The sequence below is a fragment of the Pyxicephalus adspersus genome, chromosome 9, assembly GCF_032062135.1.
Source record: "Pyxicephalus adspersus chromosome 9, UCB_Pads_2.0, whole genome shotgun sequence".
NCBI classification, from domain to species: domain Eukaryota; kingdom Metazoa; phylum Chordata; class Amphibia; order Anura; family Pyxicephalidae; genus Pyxicephalus; species Pyxicephalus adspersus.
This window is the reverse complement of record NC_092866.1, coordinates 37,740,866-37,758,472: the sequence shown is the minus strand read 5'-3', so window position 1 is coordinate 37,758,472 and position 17,607 is coordinate 37,740,866. Positions and strand designations below refer to the sequence as shown.

General features: G+C 40.1%; 1 protein-coding gene across 2 annotated transcripts in view; it reads left to right on the top strand.

The window, feature by feature from the left end:
• DNAJC4 (DnaJ heat shock protein family (Hsp40) member C4) overlaps nucleotides 1-17,607 on the top strand; it is a 40,351-nt gene that overhangs the window by 7,793 nt on the left and 14,951 nt on the right. The window contains exons 1-3 of one of the 2 annotated variants that reach the window (XM_072421486.1): nucleotides 2,310-2,390; nucleotides 3,295-3,400; nucleotides 4,523-4,616. In XM_072421486.1, the coding sequence (XP_072277587.1) occupies nucleotides 3,318-3,400; nucleotides 4,523-4,616 (177 nt within the window). In that variant the 5' untranslated portion in view covers nucleotides 2,310-2,390; nucleotides 3,295-3,317. Of the gene's footprint in view, nucleotides 1-2,309; nucleotides 2,391-3,294; nucleotides 3,401-4,522; nucleotides 4,617-17,607 lie in introns of those variants that run through there. The other variant, XM_072421485.1, reaches the window with a different exon arrangement.

Here is a 17,607-nt window from a genome sequence, read left to right as displayed (position 1 = left end):
TTTTGTTTACTTCAGGTGGGATTTGTATTCATATATAAAAGTTTATAGTTACGTTTATGTACAGATTATTTACCTTCACTTTTAAATTCTTAGCAAGATTTAACAATGTTAGTTGCAGGATTTTTGATGTATAACAGCCAAAGCTTGTTCTGCCACAACTAATGGCTATTTTACAGTTATGGTTGGTCGGTAGGATGAGGCTGAAGGATATGTGGTGGTTGGGCTGAGAGTTAAGGCAAATGATTGAAGAAAATCTGTACTGAGAGAAAGGCTGGGGTAATATTGCAAACCTCCTTTTGAAAGTACTAAATGTATGTTTTTCATGGCTTCATTAGGATAAATACATTCATGGGGAAAGTATGGGTCAGAATTACTACTTTATGTAAATTATCCAATCTGATGATTTAGAAAGTAATGAAGCTGTTAGTTTAGCATACCAGCCAGGGAACCAGGTTATGGGGCTCCTAGAGGATTCTGGAATGCAATTGGGGGAACTTTAGTTCTTTAGGTGCCTATAATTTATTTCTGGTTTAGGTTCTCCTTTGTTTTGTGTCTATTTTGAAATAGCTCCTTCTGTTTAAATATCCACTTTAGATAAAAAGTTTTAGTAAAGAGAGGATTTCAATGCCATCAAACCCCACTTTATATATAGGTGTTATGGAAGTGCTCTCCACAAATGTGAAGTTGAGAGTTTGTCTTAAAACAGAGCCATGGCTGCCTATGTGGAGGGAAATGTGTCCATTGTAGTCAAAGAAGGAAGTAAAGATCTAACATTGATAACAGTTCTTTAAAACAATAGTAGTGTACATTATCCTATGACAACATCATTGGTAGGATGGATTTGTTCAAAATAGACCTAAATGCTGTAAATTCTGAAAAGTTTCACTTTATTAAACAAGTACGTGGTAGCCATTCTGTTTCAAAATGTATGCACATCTACAATATGTTTTTAGTTTGAAATACTGTAGTGTAATGAAGGGTTAATAAAGCTGCCAGGTTTTTTTTTGATGTTTGCTTCTCATTGGGGAGACCTGCTTTTGATTCCATCCCACAGCTACAATAAGAAATACATAGAAAGAGAAATTCCTTTTCTAAAACAGCTGTTACATTTGAAAAATTCCTTCTCCATTCTTGATCCAGCAACCTCAATTTTTATGGATTTTTCTCATGTTTAATCTTGATGCAGTAGTCCTCATGATGTATAAGGAAGGGAAATCTTCCAGTGAGGACGCAGGCAGCAATTAAAGTTCATCCATAGCAGAGAATTGGAGTAAGGAGAGTGGGTATTCTGTATATGGCTTTCACTTGTACTGCTTGGCTTGCATGTTTTCCAATATGTTTGCCCTGAATGTAATCTGCCACATGTGATTGTTTGTTTTCCTCCTTGTCTGTTCCCATCATTTTATGTTTATTTTCTGGAGAATGACTCCAGCCCTGTAATAGATGTATACCATATTTGCTAGGGCAACACATTATACATTGAACTGTAAGCCAAAAATTCCCTGGCACTAGCAGATGTTTACATGGTTATCTGGATTAGAACTATGATGGTGACATTTATTGAATGATAATTACATCCTGCGATTTAATTAGGAATGTAAACAGTGGCCTGATAGCAGTGATTACTTGCTAGATCATACAGATTACTCAGCAGATCAAAACACTTCTAAAACAATTTTAGCAATATTACTTTTTTTATTTTAACTGAGTAGCTATATTGTAATTATAATGATTAGCGTATAATAGGGATCAGAACAGAAGCTGCAAACATTTCTTAACAATAGTATTGGGTGAAATTTAGATTACATTAAATTAAGTCTATAATAAAATTGTATCTGTTTCAAAAAGCAAAATGAGAGTAATACAAGAAAATATATTACCTTCAGTGTCTATATTGTATGTGAACCCTTTTCTACTGAGTAGAGATGAGCATAGAATAATTGACCTTTAACCCCCCTAGCGTTCTAATTCTGTTCGTATTTCCATGCAAAAAGCGTTACATATTTTTGCATGGAAATTTATTTTACATTGTAGGCCTATAATTCTTAGGCATAACTCACCGAAATAAGTCCAATGTTTAATAAATTTAATAATCTTTAAATTAAAAAAACACAAAAATCTGTTAAATAAAAAAAATTGTGAAACATGTAATATAACTGTACAGTAGCGTGTAAAAAAAAAATAAATATATATATAAATATATATATATATAAAATGATATATATAAATTATATAAGGATTTCTTTGTCTTGGACTCAATACAGCGATTTTGTTTTGAATCCAGTACAAAATTATATGAATTTCCTGCCACTCCTTCCGCCTGCTCCGACGTCACCTGGAGATTGTCTCTGCAGTCGTCAGCTGGAGATCGGAGGAAGAAGACGTGCATGGTAAATCCACCCCAAGTCACACTCGGAATTACCGCTAGGGGGGTTAAAGTTCAACTGGGAAATGCATCTTCATGGTCGAATTGAATGATAAGTGTTACCACTTGCCTTTTTTGTTTCATAAATTTAAAAAATGGCAGTGTTTCTTCCATTTTTAAAATTAGACCTTTTCATGGGCTTGGGACCTTCCTGGATAGTGAATGGGGGCAGCAAGCATGTGTGTTCCCCTCTTTAAATTTCCAAAGAATGAAGGAGGCAAAATGTAGCCCCCTTTACTTTTGCAAACCAGACCCCCCTTGTCCCCAGTAGTGGCAAGGGTCATTGTTGGAGGGGAAGGCCTCAACCCCACACCATGACCCCACTGCTTGTGGGAAGCTTATTTGGAATCTGGAAGCTCACTTTAACAACAGTGACCCCAGCTCTCCTGTTCTGTGATGACCGAATGAAAAACCTTACCATTATTGCATTGTATCTGTGCTTGTGCAGGCATGTGGTTAGCACAGAAGGTACAACCCTGTAATACCATAACTCACTAAACTGCTTTTTAACACTACTTATGTAAGTTCAGCATAAGTCTGTAAGTCTGCATAAATAAACATGACAACAGAAAAGTAAACATCAGGCAGAATAGAGGACTTCCCAGCTCACAGCATTGTTTCTCACACACTGTATCAGTATCAGGCATTTATGGACAGGCTGCATTTGCATGCAGACCTCCTAGGAAATGCCAGGACAGCACTTCTCGTTTTTTTTTTTAAGGATGAAGATTAAACCACATTTTATGATGAATTCATGCAGAAATACAAAATATTAGTAAAGTTCACAAATGTTTTTATAATTTTAATTTCATTATTCGACTTTGGCATCTGGTTCATTTTTACTGATCAATAATTACACGTTTCCTTAGCCCACAGTGGTTATTGATAGTCAATGATGTTAAGGCACGAGTTGTGTAAAAGAAGTTTACAGATATGCACGTCTGGTGTTCAGCGGTGTGCTGCAACATATGCACGGTGAGATGCTTTTACTTCTACACTATACTTTCCTCATTTTCCTGGTAACTTTGTTCCTACATGCAGGGGGTGCATTGTAAATAAATATATATATATTAATATAAATATATAATATGTATTTAATATTCTTGTCATATAAGAGACAAGCTGTTACCCATGTTGAACAACTGATGGGTTTTAGGGGTTCTTTCCTAACAAAGGTATCAACTGATTTTTTTTATGATACAGATTAGCTTTTAAAACAGGAATATTCAATGACATTGTGGGGCTTTGTATACCAAGAATATCTTGTCACTTTAAAAGCTGACAGATGGGCACCCAGAGGGGCTTTTAGTATCCTCTTAGTATGAATGTTGGACTGTTCTGAGTAGGGAATTCTCTGATTGTTCTAGGTAGTGTCAGAGCTTGCAGCTAAGTTCCACTCATACATTCATCCTGTTGGCCCTGTACTATGATGTACCCCCTCGTTCGCTAATTAGAATTTGTTCAAAGAGGGAGGGGGATCAGTTGATTTTTAACATGATGAGAAAGTGCTAAAGCTTTGCCAATCTGAACAGCCTGGAATTTGGAAATCAAAAAATGCTAAAAACTGATACAGATATACAGTATTCACCTTTTGGAGCCTGTATTCCATTCCTACCTATAGCTTTCATTTCTCTTTTAGAGACTCACCTTATACTTACCTTTTCAGTGGTCCATGTCTCCTGTTTTGCCTCTGTTAGAGTGTTGAGGCCTGCATTAGACTTTTTTAGCAAGAAACCATAGTGTGTGGCAGGAACATACGCATAGAACATTCCCAAAAGGGTCTGAGGCTGTGGCTTTGGAATAAAGTAGAAGTATACTTCAGTTTTCTAATGCAGGCAACATTAGATATGATTTTATCATAGACTGTCAGAGGCCCTTTTTTAAATGTTGTGAGCATAATAAGTAAGTAAACCACATGAAACTTCTGGAATTCAACTTCACATTCAGAAGTTAGTATTAAAAATCGCTAAATACATTTTTAACATGACTACATATCAGTGATTCTTTATTCTAGGAAAACCCTAGGCTGAGTTTAAATAAGTAAGGGGGACTTGGATTACAGTGATCAAGACATCATAACATTTCTTTTCATTTTAGATCTGCTTTGCAGGACCATTACCAGGTGCTGGGTGTTGGAAGAAAAGCAACAAGCAGTGAAATAAAGAGTGCCTTTTTCAACCTATCAAAAAAGGTAGTTTTTTTTTTAATATCAGCTGTTTAATAATATACATTGTGTGTATAGAAGAGTTACAGCAGATTTAAGGAAAGCATAGTTATACTTTTATGAAATTAGATTATGGATGAAGAGATTAACAAAAAGTGTTTCTAAGTCCCAGCACTGAAAATAGCATGATTTACAAAAGAAAAGATTTTGCTCATGTGCTTTACTGATGTCATACTAATGATAATTACGGCAGAGACATGTATTAACTGCAGATCTTTCATCGTTTTCTGTAATGATTTGTAGCTGCCTACAAAGCTTCTTTTTTGCTTGATAAAGTAGAACCTTGATTGAATAATGTAGGTTTTGTACCTGGTAATTTTTTCTTCGCTGTGACATAGCTCTTCCACTTACTGCAGTACTGCTAAGAACAAAAGTGCTTATAGGATCACTATTGTATCCGCTACAAATCACTGCTGTAAGATCATTCATTGAAATTTGTTTTTTTCAGAGACTATTAAGGGAACTGAAGTATTAAATTCTAAAATAAATATTAATTTTAAATATTAAATACTAAAAGTATTAAAGTGGGACAATTTTCCCACACTTATGAAAAATTATGAACAGGCAGGATTTTTTTTGCAGAAGGGGCAGGTTCCTTATCCAAATAACATACTTACCCACCTGTTCACTATCCTCCCCTTGAAAAGAACTGATCTTCACATGCACAGCTCATTGTAGAATGCCATATTATGCCAGGAGTCCTGGGACCCTCCAGGGCCACTCTGAATGACTGGACCAACTTAGGCATGTGCGGTACTTTCGTCAACCTGTCCCAATAGAGATAGATGAAAACCAGACACCAGGAAAAAGACTGGATGAAAAATGGCAGAGCCTGCCATGGAGTGAGGACAGGTGAGTGCAATCAAGAATTATTTATAAATTCTTTATCAGGCAGGTAAGGTTATTTTATTTCAGATGGCACATTACCTGTCCCTTCTGCAAAAAGGACCTCACAAAAACTTCCTTCATTACCTTCTGAAAACTACACTGAGGAGGATATGTGACTCTGAGCCTTGTCCTCTGTCCACTAAGGGCATGTTCAGACTAAACTGAATTTAGCTACCCCATAAAATATTTGACTTTTGAATTGATTCATTTTTTTCTCATTGCTTTTTTTAGGCATTTGCCTGTGCTGGCATTGGCACATGTTTTTTACAGATGCTACATGCAGCATCCAAGGGTGATTTTCTGCCCTCATCACCTCTATAGACTTTAACTAGAACTTCTTTTGGCTACTTTTGGAACCCTTTTAAAAATGGTTTCAGGTGTTTTGTAAGACTAGAAGTTGAAAAAAAAAAAAGAAAAGCATGACTTTGCCAGGCTAAGCTACTGCAAACAAACACCTTCTCAAGCATTTGCAAACTCCTAAAAGCCTATCCTTACCTCCTGTTACTGGGAGTTGTAAAAGTCATGGGTTTTAACTGCTAGTCCAAACATGCCCCAAAGGGGAGGTTCTATTTGGACTGATATAAAGCCACCACATGACCACAATTGTATAAGAGTACATAAAATACCAATGACCTATTGTACTGGATACTAGTAGCACACAAACACTAAAGATGGCAGCTTTGGGTGCGATGATGCCAAATATGATGCGAGAAATAGAAAGTTATGTATTAAACAGGTTCAGGCAAGCAAATGGATTTCCCTGCCAAATTCCTAATGAAACACTGTTTAACTATTCATCCATAAATTAGTTCAAGCCACTTTCCAATACAAAGAATAGTGAGCCATGCTGATATTAAAAATAAAAATAACTTGGAATGTGTGTTAGTAATTTTATTACAAACTAAGCATTCTAAATGTAGGTCTTGCAAATACACAAAACCATAAAAGATCAAATAATGAGGTATCTAGTACCCAAGGAAAGGCTTCTGTATGGTAAAAAAATGATATCTGAGAACTTCTGACTAAAAAACTCTAATGTAAATGTTTAATTATTTAAAGCAGAACTCCAATCAAACAATGTTATATTAAAAAAAACTTTTACTATGCTCACCTTCATGTTTTACTGTGCAGTATTTCTTGAACATGAACTGATTGGCTCCTTGGTTCTGTTTCTTCCTTTGCCACACAGAATCCTTTTGTACAGGGACTGCAAGTCAATTTTAAATACTTACACTGCTTGCAGAAAAAAAATAAATAATTGTAATGGTGTTTTGGGGCTCTATTTATAAAGCAGGGAATTTGATATTCCTTCAGACCAGGGGTCAGCAAACTCCGGCCTTTAGGCCAGATACAGCCTAGCCGGTAGTTTGTTCCGGCCTAATGCCCCCTGGCCGTTCCCTGGTGGTGGGTGGAGCCATTAGGGCGGGACTCAGAGTCCGGCCTAATGTACTCCCGTCCACCCCTGAAATGGCCTAGTGGCCATAAAAGTTTGCCTACCCCTGCCTTAGACCTTTTCTGGTGAGAATCAATTACTGGTACCAAAACACTTGGACCTGGAAGATTCCCACTAGGGATGTCAGATTCCCTGTTTATCAATAGAGCCCATAGTGAATACAAAACTAATGTTCATTTTAAAATATATTGATATACATCTAACTGAAGTTTAGTTTTAAAGGGAATGTAAAGTGAATGTTCACTTTTTAAATAATATATTGGGCCTGATTTATTAAAGCTCTCAAAGGCTTGAAAGGATACACTTTCATTAGTAAAGCTGGGTGATCCAGCAAACCTGAAATAGATTTCTTAAAAGTCATGTTCTATTTGTTAGCTAATGTTTTCAATCCTGGACCAGATCCATTTCAGGTTTGCTGTATCCCAGCTTCACTGATGAAAGTGTATCCTTGCCAACCTTGGTGAGCTTTAATAAATCATGCCCAATGTGCTTTTAAAAGTGAACCCTATTCTTTGTTATGTTTTAGATGTATACGTAATCATCCTAATATACCATGATGTTAGTATATTAATCATATAAGTATATGTGTGTGTGTTTTCAGATATACTCTGTAATTGTATACTTCAGACATCTTCCTTAGCAGCATATTTATTCATATCTATAAAGTGATATCATATTCAGAATAATGAGTTGATTTGATCATGCTTGATATACCATGAACCTAAAGTAGGGTCTGATTTAACAAGCAATATGCAGGGGGAATGTGCATTAATTTATACCAGGTTATACTAGATTTGCATTTTTCACAATAATAAATATACATAAACCACTTTTCCAATATCTGTTCAGGTTTTGAAAAGTTTACCACTGCGATGTCAAACAGCCCATAGCACTTTAGGACTGAAGCAAATGTAGGTTGTTGATGCAGACAGCAGGAAAAGTCATGTCTTCAGCTTTACGCTGGCACTGATTTAAATTCAGGTTGAAAGCTTGAGAACATTATAGAGATAAAGGGTTGTAAAAGATTCATGAATGTGTTTATCATGCAAAGCAGGAGACGGATATAAGTCAAATTTAGGTACTTACAATTTTTCTTTTTAAATCAGGTCTGTTAGTGATACCTAGCTACAGCAGAGAAAAGTCAGGTCTCCTGCCCTCCCAGAGTTATTCTGTGTGGCAGAACAAATGGAAAAGAAATCCAAGTCAGGAAAAAAATTACAAACAAAACTCCGGTACAACAGCTCCTTTACATATTTTATTTATCTGCATTGTTAGGTTGTTCCCTGGAGTTCACTCTTTAACACATTTTTGTTACTTTTTAGGCTAAAAGTTGTTGTATCTTATGTGATTACTAAAATGAGCAGGATGAGTACTGACATGTCTGCTCTCAATAACTGTACCTGATAAGAAAATTAAAAACACTTTCACTGTTTTATATACATCCCCCATCATAGTTGTAGAAAGAATTCTGTTTTCATGTGACCAACAGCTTTCACAGGTTTTTGATAAGTAGTGTGTAAGGGCAAATGTATTTATCCTGCTCAAGCAAATTTCATTAATAAATCAGATTTGGTGTGTACAATCGTATAGGTGTACTTGGCTTACTTATGGAGTATATTGTATGTACTATATGTAGTGATTTGTTACAAACATAAAGGTGCTTATTATATTGTTGTCTTTTTGTAATATAGTGCTGCAAACAACTGTTATGATTGTATGTCTTTTGTAACCCGTACATTTTGTTTTTATGCTACTACACATCTGGTATTTTAAAGTGGAACTAAACATTAAAAATTGTAAGCAGGCACTCACCAGCCGGTTGGCAGTTTTTTATTTACACTCACCTGTCCTCACTCCTTCGCAGGCGCCACCATCCACACCCGGTTTTCATCTGGGTTCAGGTATTTGGCCATCTTGATTGGCCAGGCCAGAATGATGTAATGGAATGGCGCATGATGGCAAGTTAATTAATTCCCAGCAGCCTGTGGTATGATAGGTACAGTGTACTTGTCAGAAAAGGTTGAAACTGGGCAGGTAAATATGTTTTTAATGCCAAAAGGACATAACAATTTACGAGCATTATATATACTACTTGGTGGCAAACCCCTTGTTGGCAATCATAGAGGTCCGACGTTTCTTGTAGTTGGCTACCAGGTTTGCACACATCTCAGGAGGGATTTCGTCCTACTCCTCTTTGCGGATCCTCTCCAAGTCAGTAAGGTTTCCAGGCCGATTTTTGGCAACTGAAACCCTCAGCTTCCTCCACAGATTTTCTATGGGATTAAGGTTTGGAGACTGGCTAGGCCACTTCAGGACTTTCTTGTGCTTCTTCCTGAGCCATTTCTTTGTTGCCTTGGCCGTGTGTTTTGGGTCATTGTCATGCTGGAATACCCATCCACAACCCATTTTTAATCACCTGGCTGAGGGAAGGTGGCGCTCACCCAAGGTTTGATGGTACATGGCCCCGTCCATTGTCCCTTTGATGCGGTGAAGGTGTCCTGTCCCCTTAGCAGAAAAACACCCCCATAGCATAATGTGTCCACCTCCATGTTTGACTGGGGGGATGGTGTTCTTGGGGTCATAGGTAGCATTCCTCTTCCTTCAAACATGGCGTGTTGAGTTGATGTCAAAGAGCTCAATTTTGGTCTCATCCGTCCACAACACTTTCACCCAGTTCTCCTCTGGATCATTCAGATGTTCATTGGCAAACTGCAGACGGGCCTGTGCATGTGCTGTTTTGAGCAGGGGGACCTTGCGGGCTCTGCAAGATTTCGGGCCTTTACGGCGCAGTGTGTTACCAATTTTTTTCTTGGTGACTATGGTCCCAGCTGCCCTGAGATCATGGACAAGTTCCCCCTGTGTAGTTTTGGGCTGCTTCATCACAGTTCTCATGATCATTGCAACTCCACGAGAGGAGATCTTGCATGGAGCCCCAGACCGAGGGAGATTGACAGTTATTTTGTTTTTCTTCCATTTGCGAATTATCGCGCCAACTGTAGTCACCTTCTCACCAAGCTGCTTGGGGATAGTCTTATAGCCCAGTCCAGCCTTGTGTAGGTCTACAATCTTTTCCCTGACTTCCTTGGACAGTTCTTTGGTCTTGGCCATGGTGGCTAGTTTGGAATTTAATTGATTTATACAGGTACTGTGACAAGCTTGGATTAAGGAGCACTCCCTTACAAAGGGTGCTCCTAATCTCAGCTCATTACCTGCATACAGGGAAGACACCAGGGAGCCTGAAATCTTGCTGGTTGATAGGGGGATCAAATACTTATTTCACTCATTAGAATGCACATCAAGCTCTGACTTTTTAGCACTGTTTTTTTGAGGGTTCTTTTGTTGTTATTCTGTCTCTCACAGCTACATTAAACCTACCATTACAAATATAGACTGGTCATTTCTTTGTCAGAGGGCAAACATACAAAATCAGCACGGGATCAAATTCTTCTTTCCCTCACTGAATATATATATGTGTGTTTATGTGTGTGTGTGTGTATATATATATATATATATATATATATAAATATATGTGACATTTCTAGCCTTGTAACTGCCAGAGAAATCTGCCTATTTGTACAAATTTGTATATTGAGTGTTGGCATTGTGATTCATATGTCTTGTATTAGCTGTCATGCTGTTAAATTTTTAGGAGCAGAATTTTTCTATTTTCCTTTCCTTCAATGTATATTCTTGACAATACACAGCCCAAAAAGACAACTGTAGAATTTACAAAAAATGTTCTCTTATAAATCACAAATATGAACACAACAAAGACATACCTGTAAGGAAAACTAATACTAGTCTTCTGCATTGCAAAGTTTGGCATGCTATGTTTCCCATGTGATTCAGGAAAATGTTGAGTACCCCAGAATCTGTGCAGAGACACTCCAGACCACTTCAAAAGCATTTCCCTTGTGATTTTGCATTCTAATCAATCCCAGGATTGGCAGAAGGTTTGCATTGTTACTCCTTCTTTGGATTGCATTTTTACTCCTTGAGTTTTTTTGGCATATTTGTACAGGCAACAATAAATCCTTTTTTGAACAGTGCCTTAAGACGGTCTATTTTAACAAACGTGCACCACTTCCAATCCATGGATGGAAGCAGGTGTCCTAGATTAGGTGCCAATATTAAAACCCTCTTTTGGTGGAATCTGATAATTAACCTCATATCTCAAGGGTGAGGTGTCATAATGCCAAGATCGAAATGCTTCCTTGGTGTGTATGTGGTGTCATTATTATTAAAATCAAAGAGGTCCTCAGAAAAAAAGGTTCTGGGTGCCTAAAAGTCTAGTAAGGGGTTTAAAAAGATAGCCAAATTGTTTGAGCTTAAACATTTCACTGTAAGGAAAATATTCTATAAATCGTTTAGATTAATAATGACTGCTTATTTGTCCAAGACTGACTTGCCTAGAAATTTTTCCCAAGAGCTAGTTGTTTGGTGCTAAAATTTGGTCTCCAAAATTATATTGCAGGAACTGCAAGGTAACTCTTGCAAAAGTTGGTGCTGAAGTGCATACGTCTATAATTAGAAAAATGCAAATTGCACCAATAAAAACTTCATAGGCGGTGTGACAGGATTAAGACTTTCTGTCCAAAAAGATCACTAAAGCAAGACTACAGATTGCCATGGTTTGTTTAGGCTCAAAATAGGTTTTCTGTAATCCTATAAATAAAAGATTTGTTTGTTCACTGTAAAAGTTGACATATTTAGTGCAAACCAAAGACTGCATTTCAGGAGAAGAGCCCCATTAAAAATGTTGAATGTTAAGGTTTAGGGTTTCATTTGCTGCTTTGACGTTATGGCAAAGTGTGTTTGATAAGAATGAGGGCCCTCTGTACAAAAATTGAAGCAGAAATGGATCTTTTAACACAATAGTGATCCAAAATACAGTAGCAAATCCACCAATGAATGGCTCAACAATACGAAATGGGTGTATGAGCTGACCTAGTTAAAGCTTGAAATGTTGAATGTTTGAATAGGTTCATGTATTGAAACCCACAAACACATTGTAACCAAAGATTTTTGCGAAGGGGAGCTGTTAAAAATTTCACCAAGTCAATGAAGACCATGGGGTTAAGTAAGAAAATAACTGCAAGAACAGTGGACAGCATGGTGGCTCAGAGGTTAGCAGGGCTAGGTCCCAGGTTCGAATCTTGACTAGAACACTTATCTGCATGGAGTTTGCAGGTGCTCCCGTTTCCTCCCACATTTCAAAAACATGCAGTTTGGTTAGTTGGCTTCCCTCCAAAAAATTTACCTTAGACTGTGTTAAAGACATATGACTATGGTAGGGACATTGACTTTGAGGAACAGTTAGTGACATTTTAATGTGATATACATTTTGCACAAAACTGTACTGTTAATTTTTCCCCAAAGGTATATTTTTGTTCTTCTAACACTGGATTTTCAACATGGGGAGGGGCAACAGATTTAATAAGCTGACTTTGCATTTTACTGTAAGGTCTGATTTAACAGGAAGCACTGCTGACAGTGACAATTTACTTCAAGTTGGTTACAGTATAGTAAGCGACTAACAGTGACTAGTTTGCATAGTAAAACAATTTTTCCTGAAAACAGTATTACAAAGGATTAACAAATACATCACCAGCTTGTATTCAAACAACCATGCAACTAATGAATACACTTCCAGTTACTGGAACTTAGCTTCTAACACATGTAACACATGGTCTATATTTAATAATAGGATTAAAGCAACATTATTATATTTATATTATTTCAGCTAATCAGAAATCACCATTTAAATTACCTGCTAAATTTCTCTAGATGATATAAACTGTAAATTACTATGTGCATTTTATTTTTAAGCATAACCTTGCAATAAGTCAAGGGGTATGATTTACCAGGGCTGGCCAAGGGTAGGCAGGTGTGATTTCTAGAACATTTGCACATCCATAATTGTCCAAAGATCCACCGCAGTATTGCTATGACGTGGCTGATAGCACTCAGTAGGTGAATTTTTTCCTTTGCTCTCCTCAATGTAAAAACTAATAGAGAGGGTCTCAGGAGATGGCCGCATGTTAGATCGGCTCTGACGGCACCGGCTGCTATTCTAAGCATACAGGGCATGGAATACCCGGCAGCATGGGCAAGTCTAAGCAGGGCAGGGGGGGGGGGGTGAAGCTTCCCCATATCCCTGCTCAGCGCTCTTCCTCCTCTCAGCCCTCGAGTCGGGCTTTTGCCAGTGACACTCCTGCTGCTTCTCCTCAACGCACGTGGAGCACAGAGAGCGTGGACACGTGGCGCCGGGATTATGCTGCAGCTGCCCGCTCTCATGACTCCTCGGGTCCCTGCTCTCACACACAGGCTTCCAGGAGCAGAGGAGGTGATCCACCAGAGGCTGCATTACAGGCAGGGGTGAGTTTTTTTCCCTCTGTAGAGGGTTCCCCACCACCAGAGGCACATCAGACGGGGGGGATATCCTGCTCTCCTGAAGGCCCCTATGCCTTCTTGGACGATACTGTTCTGGCTGTCTTCCGACCTGCGGCTGTTTCTTCTCCCTGGGGTGAGGTGGCAGGAGACTCCCCCGGCCCCCAGGTCTCAGGACCCCCTGAGTTACGCAGGGAGGCCTTTCCATCTTTAGGCCCCGTGTCTTGTGCACCCGGCCCCCCCTTAGGAAAGCCCAACACAGCACTCCATGAGGCTGCGGGCCCCTCATGTCTTAGCGCTCAAGGCTCAGGGTACAGTAATCCTTTTGTGGACCCTTCATGGCAGCAACATCTTCAAATGGTACCCACCAAAGCGGACTTTCAGCAGTTTATTACAGAGGTACCGTCTACCCTACGTTCTGAAATCGGGGCCCTATGTGCAGATTTCAAATCCCTAGCTGGGAGAGTGGGAGATCTTGATGAGAATTTACATCAGGCCAAGGGTGATATAGAGGCCTTAACCCATAAATCAAGGGACCACCACTTGAAAATCAGGGATCTCTACTCCCATTTGGAAGATATGGATAATAAGGCTCGCAGAAATAAACATTAGGGTCCGTGGTTTACCGGAGGCCACCCACAACTCGGATTTGAAGCTGGTGCTGCAAGCCTTTTTCAACCGCCTTTTGGGTCGCCCTTCTTCACGTTATCAACATTTCTATGGCATTTCGGGCCTCGAGGCAACCAGCCTCGGCTGCAAGGGCACGGGATGTTCTTTGCCATCTCACAGATACGGCCCTCAAGGATGAGAATATGGCCGCTGCGAGAAATATGCGTAATCTGGAGTTCGATGGAGCCCCCCTACAGCTATTCCAGGATTAATCCTGGCACACCCCACAACAACCGCGCCTCCTGCAGCCACTCCTCACCGTTCTACGGGATAATAGTATCCCCTATAGATGGGGCTTCTTGTTCAGCTTAACAGCACGCAGGGATGGCATTTCAGCGGTGCTACCCTACCCGGAAGATCTTTTTTTCTTCTGCCAGGACTTGGGGATCACTATGCCCAAACTCCCAGGATGGGAGCTCGATCACCCCTTACCCTCTTCTTCATCGGAATGGCAGGAGGTCAGACCTCGGAGGCACAGGCGAAGGGTCAAACAATCTTCTCTACCCCCCGCCCCCCTGGATGGTGGGCGACACTGAAAGGGGTTTTGTATGCCATAGAGTTTTCTGCTATTGACAATCTCATGCTGTTCCTCTATGCTCATGCAATGTTTTATCATTTTGTTTTCCACTGATTTACCATGCTGAAAATTAATATTGGGTTTTTTGCCTGTATTGTTTATATTGTTTCGTTTTTGTTTACCAATATGTGTGTTGGACCTCACTAATGAGTGAAAATCCTCTACATATAACCTGGAAGTCTCAAAACTTGATGCTAACTCACATCCTGCACTTATTTTATATGGCAAGGTACCCGCTGGATAACTGGTATTGTCCCTGCTGGGATGCTTATGTTTACCATTATACTTGGTGGCTCTCCCTGAAGGGTGAGGCTCCTTGCGCTTGTACTAGCTGTCTCAGGAATTAATGCTACCTCACACCTTTCATTGTTTGCAAGGCAGGGTACCTGTCATGTTTAGGATGTGCTATCCCCAGGTTTTATTAGATAGCACTGAGACTATGTTGCATTTTTTGTTTATGATGCATATGAGGTTATTTATCTGATATGTTACCTTTTTGCCCTGTGACTTCTTGGGGGGGGGGGGTCCTGCACCTGGCCCGGTTTATGGGATGAGGTGCGGGACGTCCCCTCGAAGCTTGTATTTTGCTGGACCGCTGGTGCCGGTCGATTTGGTTTCTATTGTAATTTTGTATGTCTGTTTAACGCTCTGGGGACTGTTGGGCCCCTGACCCCCTTGGTAGTGTTGGTACGCTCGTCAGGTACTGTTGTTCCCCAGTGATCCTTAGGGACTCCAGGGGACCGGTGGGCGACGGACACACCCCAGGCGCTTTATTGCGACTGTTTCAGGTTGTTTTAATGTATGTGTGTTTAATTTTGGGTTTTTCTGTCTTTTCTTTTTTGTCCCGGTTTTCTCTTCCTCCCTCCCCCATGCAGGCATTTTGCACTGTTTTATGATGCCTCACTGGAGGCAGGTGGCTTGCCTCCCTACCAGTTTGTCCACAGATAATATGGTCCTCATCAGATTGTTCTTTAATGGCGACTAAAATTTTTTCTCTAAATGTTAAAGGGCTGAACTCTAACACTAAAGGTGCGTACACACTTCCAATTTTTATCATTCAAAACGAACGAACGACGAACGATCGATTGGGCAAAAATCGTTCGTAAAAAAAGTAACCAACGACGCCGATGAACGAGGAAAGTCGTTGGAAACGAACGACCGGACCGGCGGATCGGATTGGACGACGATCGTTGAACATCGTTCGTGTGTACGATCGTTCGTTGATCGTCCATGGTCTGAGCATGCGTAATGAAAGAACGTTTGTTCACTTTCCTGTCGTGCACATAGTTCCTCTATCGCTCAAACGATCGTATCTATTGTGTGTACAATATCTACGAACGATCGTGTCGTTATCTCTATGTGCAGGATCGGTGCTATACGATCGTTCGTAGATATCGTGCAGGATCGTTCGTCGTTCGTTTTCCAACGATAATAATTGGAAGTGTGTACGTAGCTTTAGAGGAAGTTGTCGCTCAGGGAACTTAAACGCCATATAGCAGAGGTTGTTTTTCTACAGGAGACACATTATGATCACTCGGGCACTTTTAACTTTATTTCCAAGTACTACCCACAGGTCTATATGACAAACTCTCCTTCCAGAAAGAATGTTGGGGTTGCCTTTTAATCAAAGATTCCTTTAAGTTTACGCTAACAAGTTCCATCATTGATCCTGATGGCCGGTTCAAAGTTTTACATGGTATGCTGCAGGGAGTCTCTATGACTTTGTGTAATATTTATGCTCCTAATGTGGGTCAACTGCCATTCCTCTCCAGGATATTGGCTTTATTGGACGAGTTTGCCCATACTTATCTTATCTTGGGGGGTGATTTTAATATAATTTTTTCCGCAACTCAGGACAGGCTGTCTGCCTTTGCATCCCCTCCACCAACCTCTGTCCTGCACCAATCTAAGGCCTTTAGACAGCTTATTAGGCGCTACCAATTATATGATAGCTGGCGTATTCAACACCCAACGAGCAGACAGTTCACATTTTACTCCCCGCCCCACCACACCCACACTCGTATTGATCACATCTTTATTAACCTTCCGCTTTTGCGGAACAGTGTGTCGGCTGACATTTTTCCCATTACTTGGTCAGACCATGCCCTGGTCACACTGGACGTTTTCCTTGCCCCTTCTCAGACTAGAGTCTGTCACTTGAGACTGAATGTCTTCCTCCTTAAAAATAACGACACCAAATTGGTCCTCACTACGGGTATCCAAAATTACTTCACTGAAAACAAGGGTTCAGTGGTGCATACCTCTACACTTTGGGAAGCTCATAAGGCGGTTATTAGAGGCCAGTGCGTGGCCCTGAGCTCTCGCCTAAAACGTAACTCTGTTCTGCAACGTACTTTGACTGAGCGGAGCTCAGCGGAGAGCGGAGGCGAAACTTGTTAATAGGCCCTCATTGAGTCTTCTGCGGGAGGTGACCTCTCTCTGCTCTAAATTAAGGGCTTTGGAATTGAGGAAGGTTAGTTGGATGATGCAACCTACCCGACAAATATACTACCATAAAGGCAATATGGCTGACACACTATTGGCACGCAAACTTAGAGATGCACGGGTCCATGCTTCTCCCGTGGCCATAAAAGATGACTGCGGGGTAATGCGATATGACCCCTCCTGTATAGCCTCTTGCTTTGAAACCTACTACACTCAGCTGTATCAGGTGGTACATCAAGCACAGAGCTCCCTAGGGGGCACTTTACAGGGGAAAATAGATTCCTACTTAGCGGACCTAGATCTTCCCCAGTTGTCGGAAGAGCACCTGGAACATCTCAACCGACCCATTACCGAAGATGAAATCTCTAAAATAATATCTCATCTTCCCCCTAATAAAGCCCCTGGTCCAGATGGCCTATCGTACTTGTATTACAAAACTTTTTTTGCCAAAATTACTCCCACACTTGGAGGCTTTATTTAACGATTTTTTACAAGGTAAGCCTATTCCACCTTCCATGTCCAGCTCTCACATTACG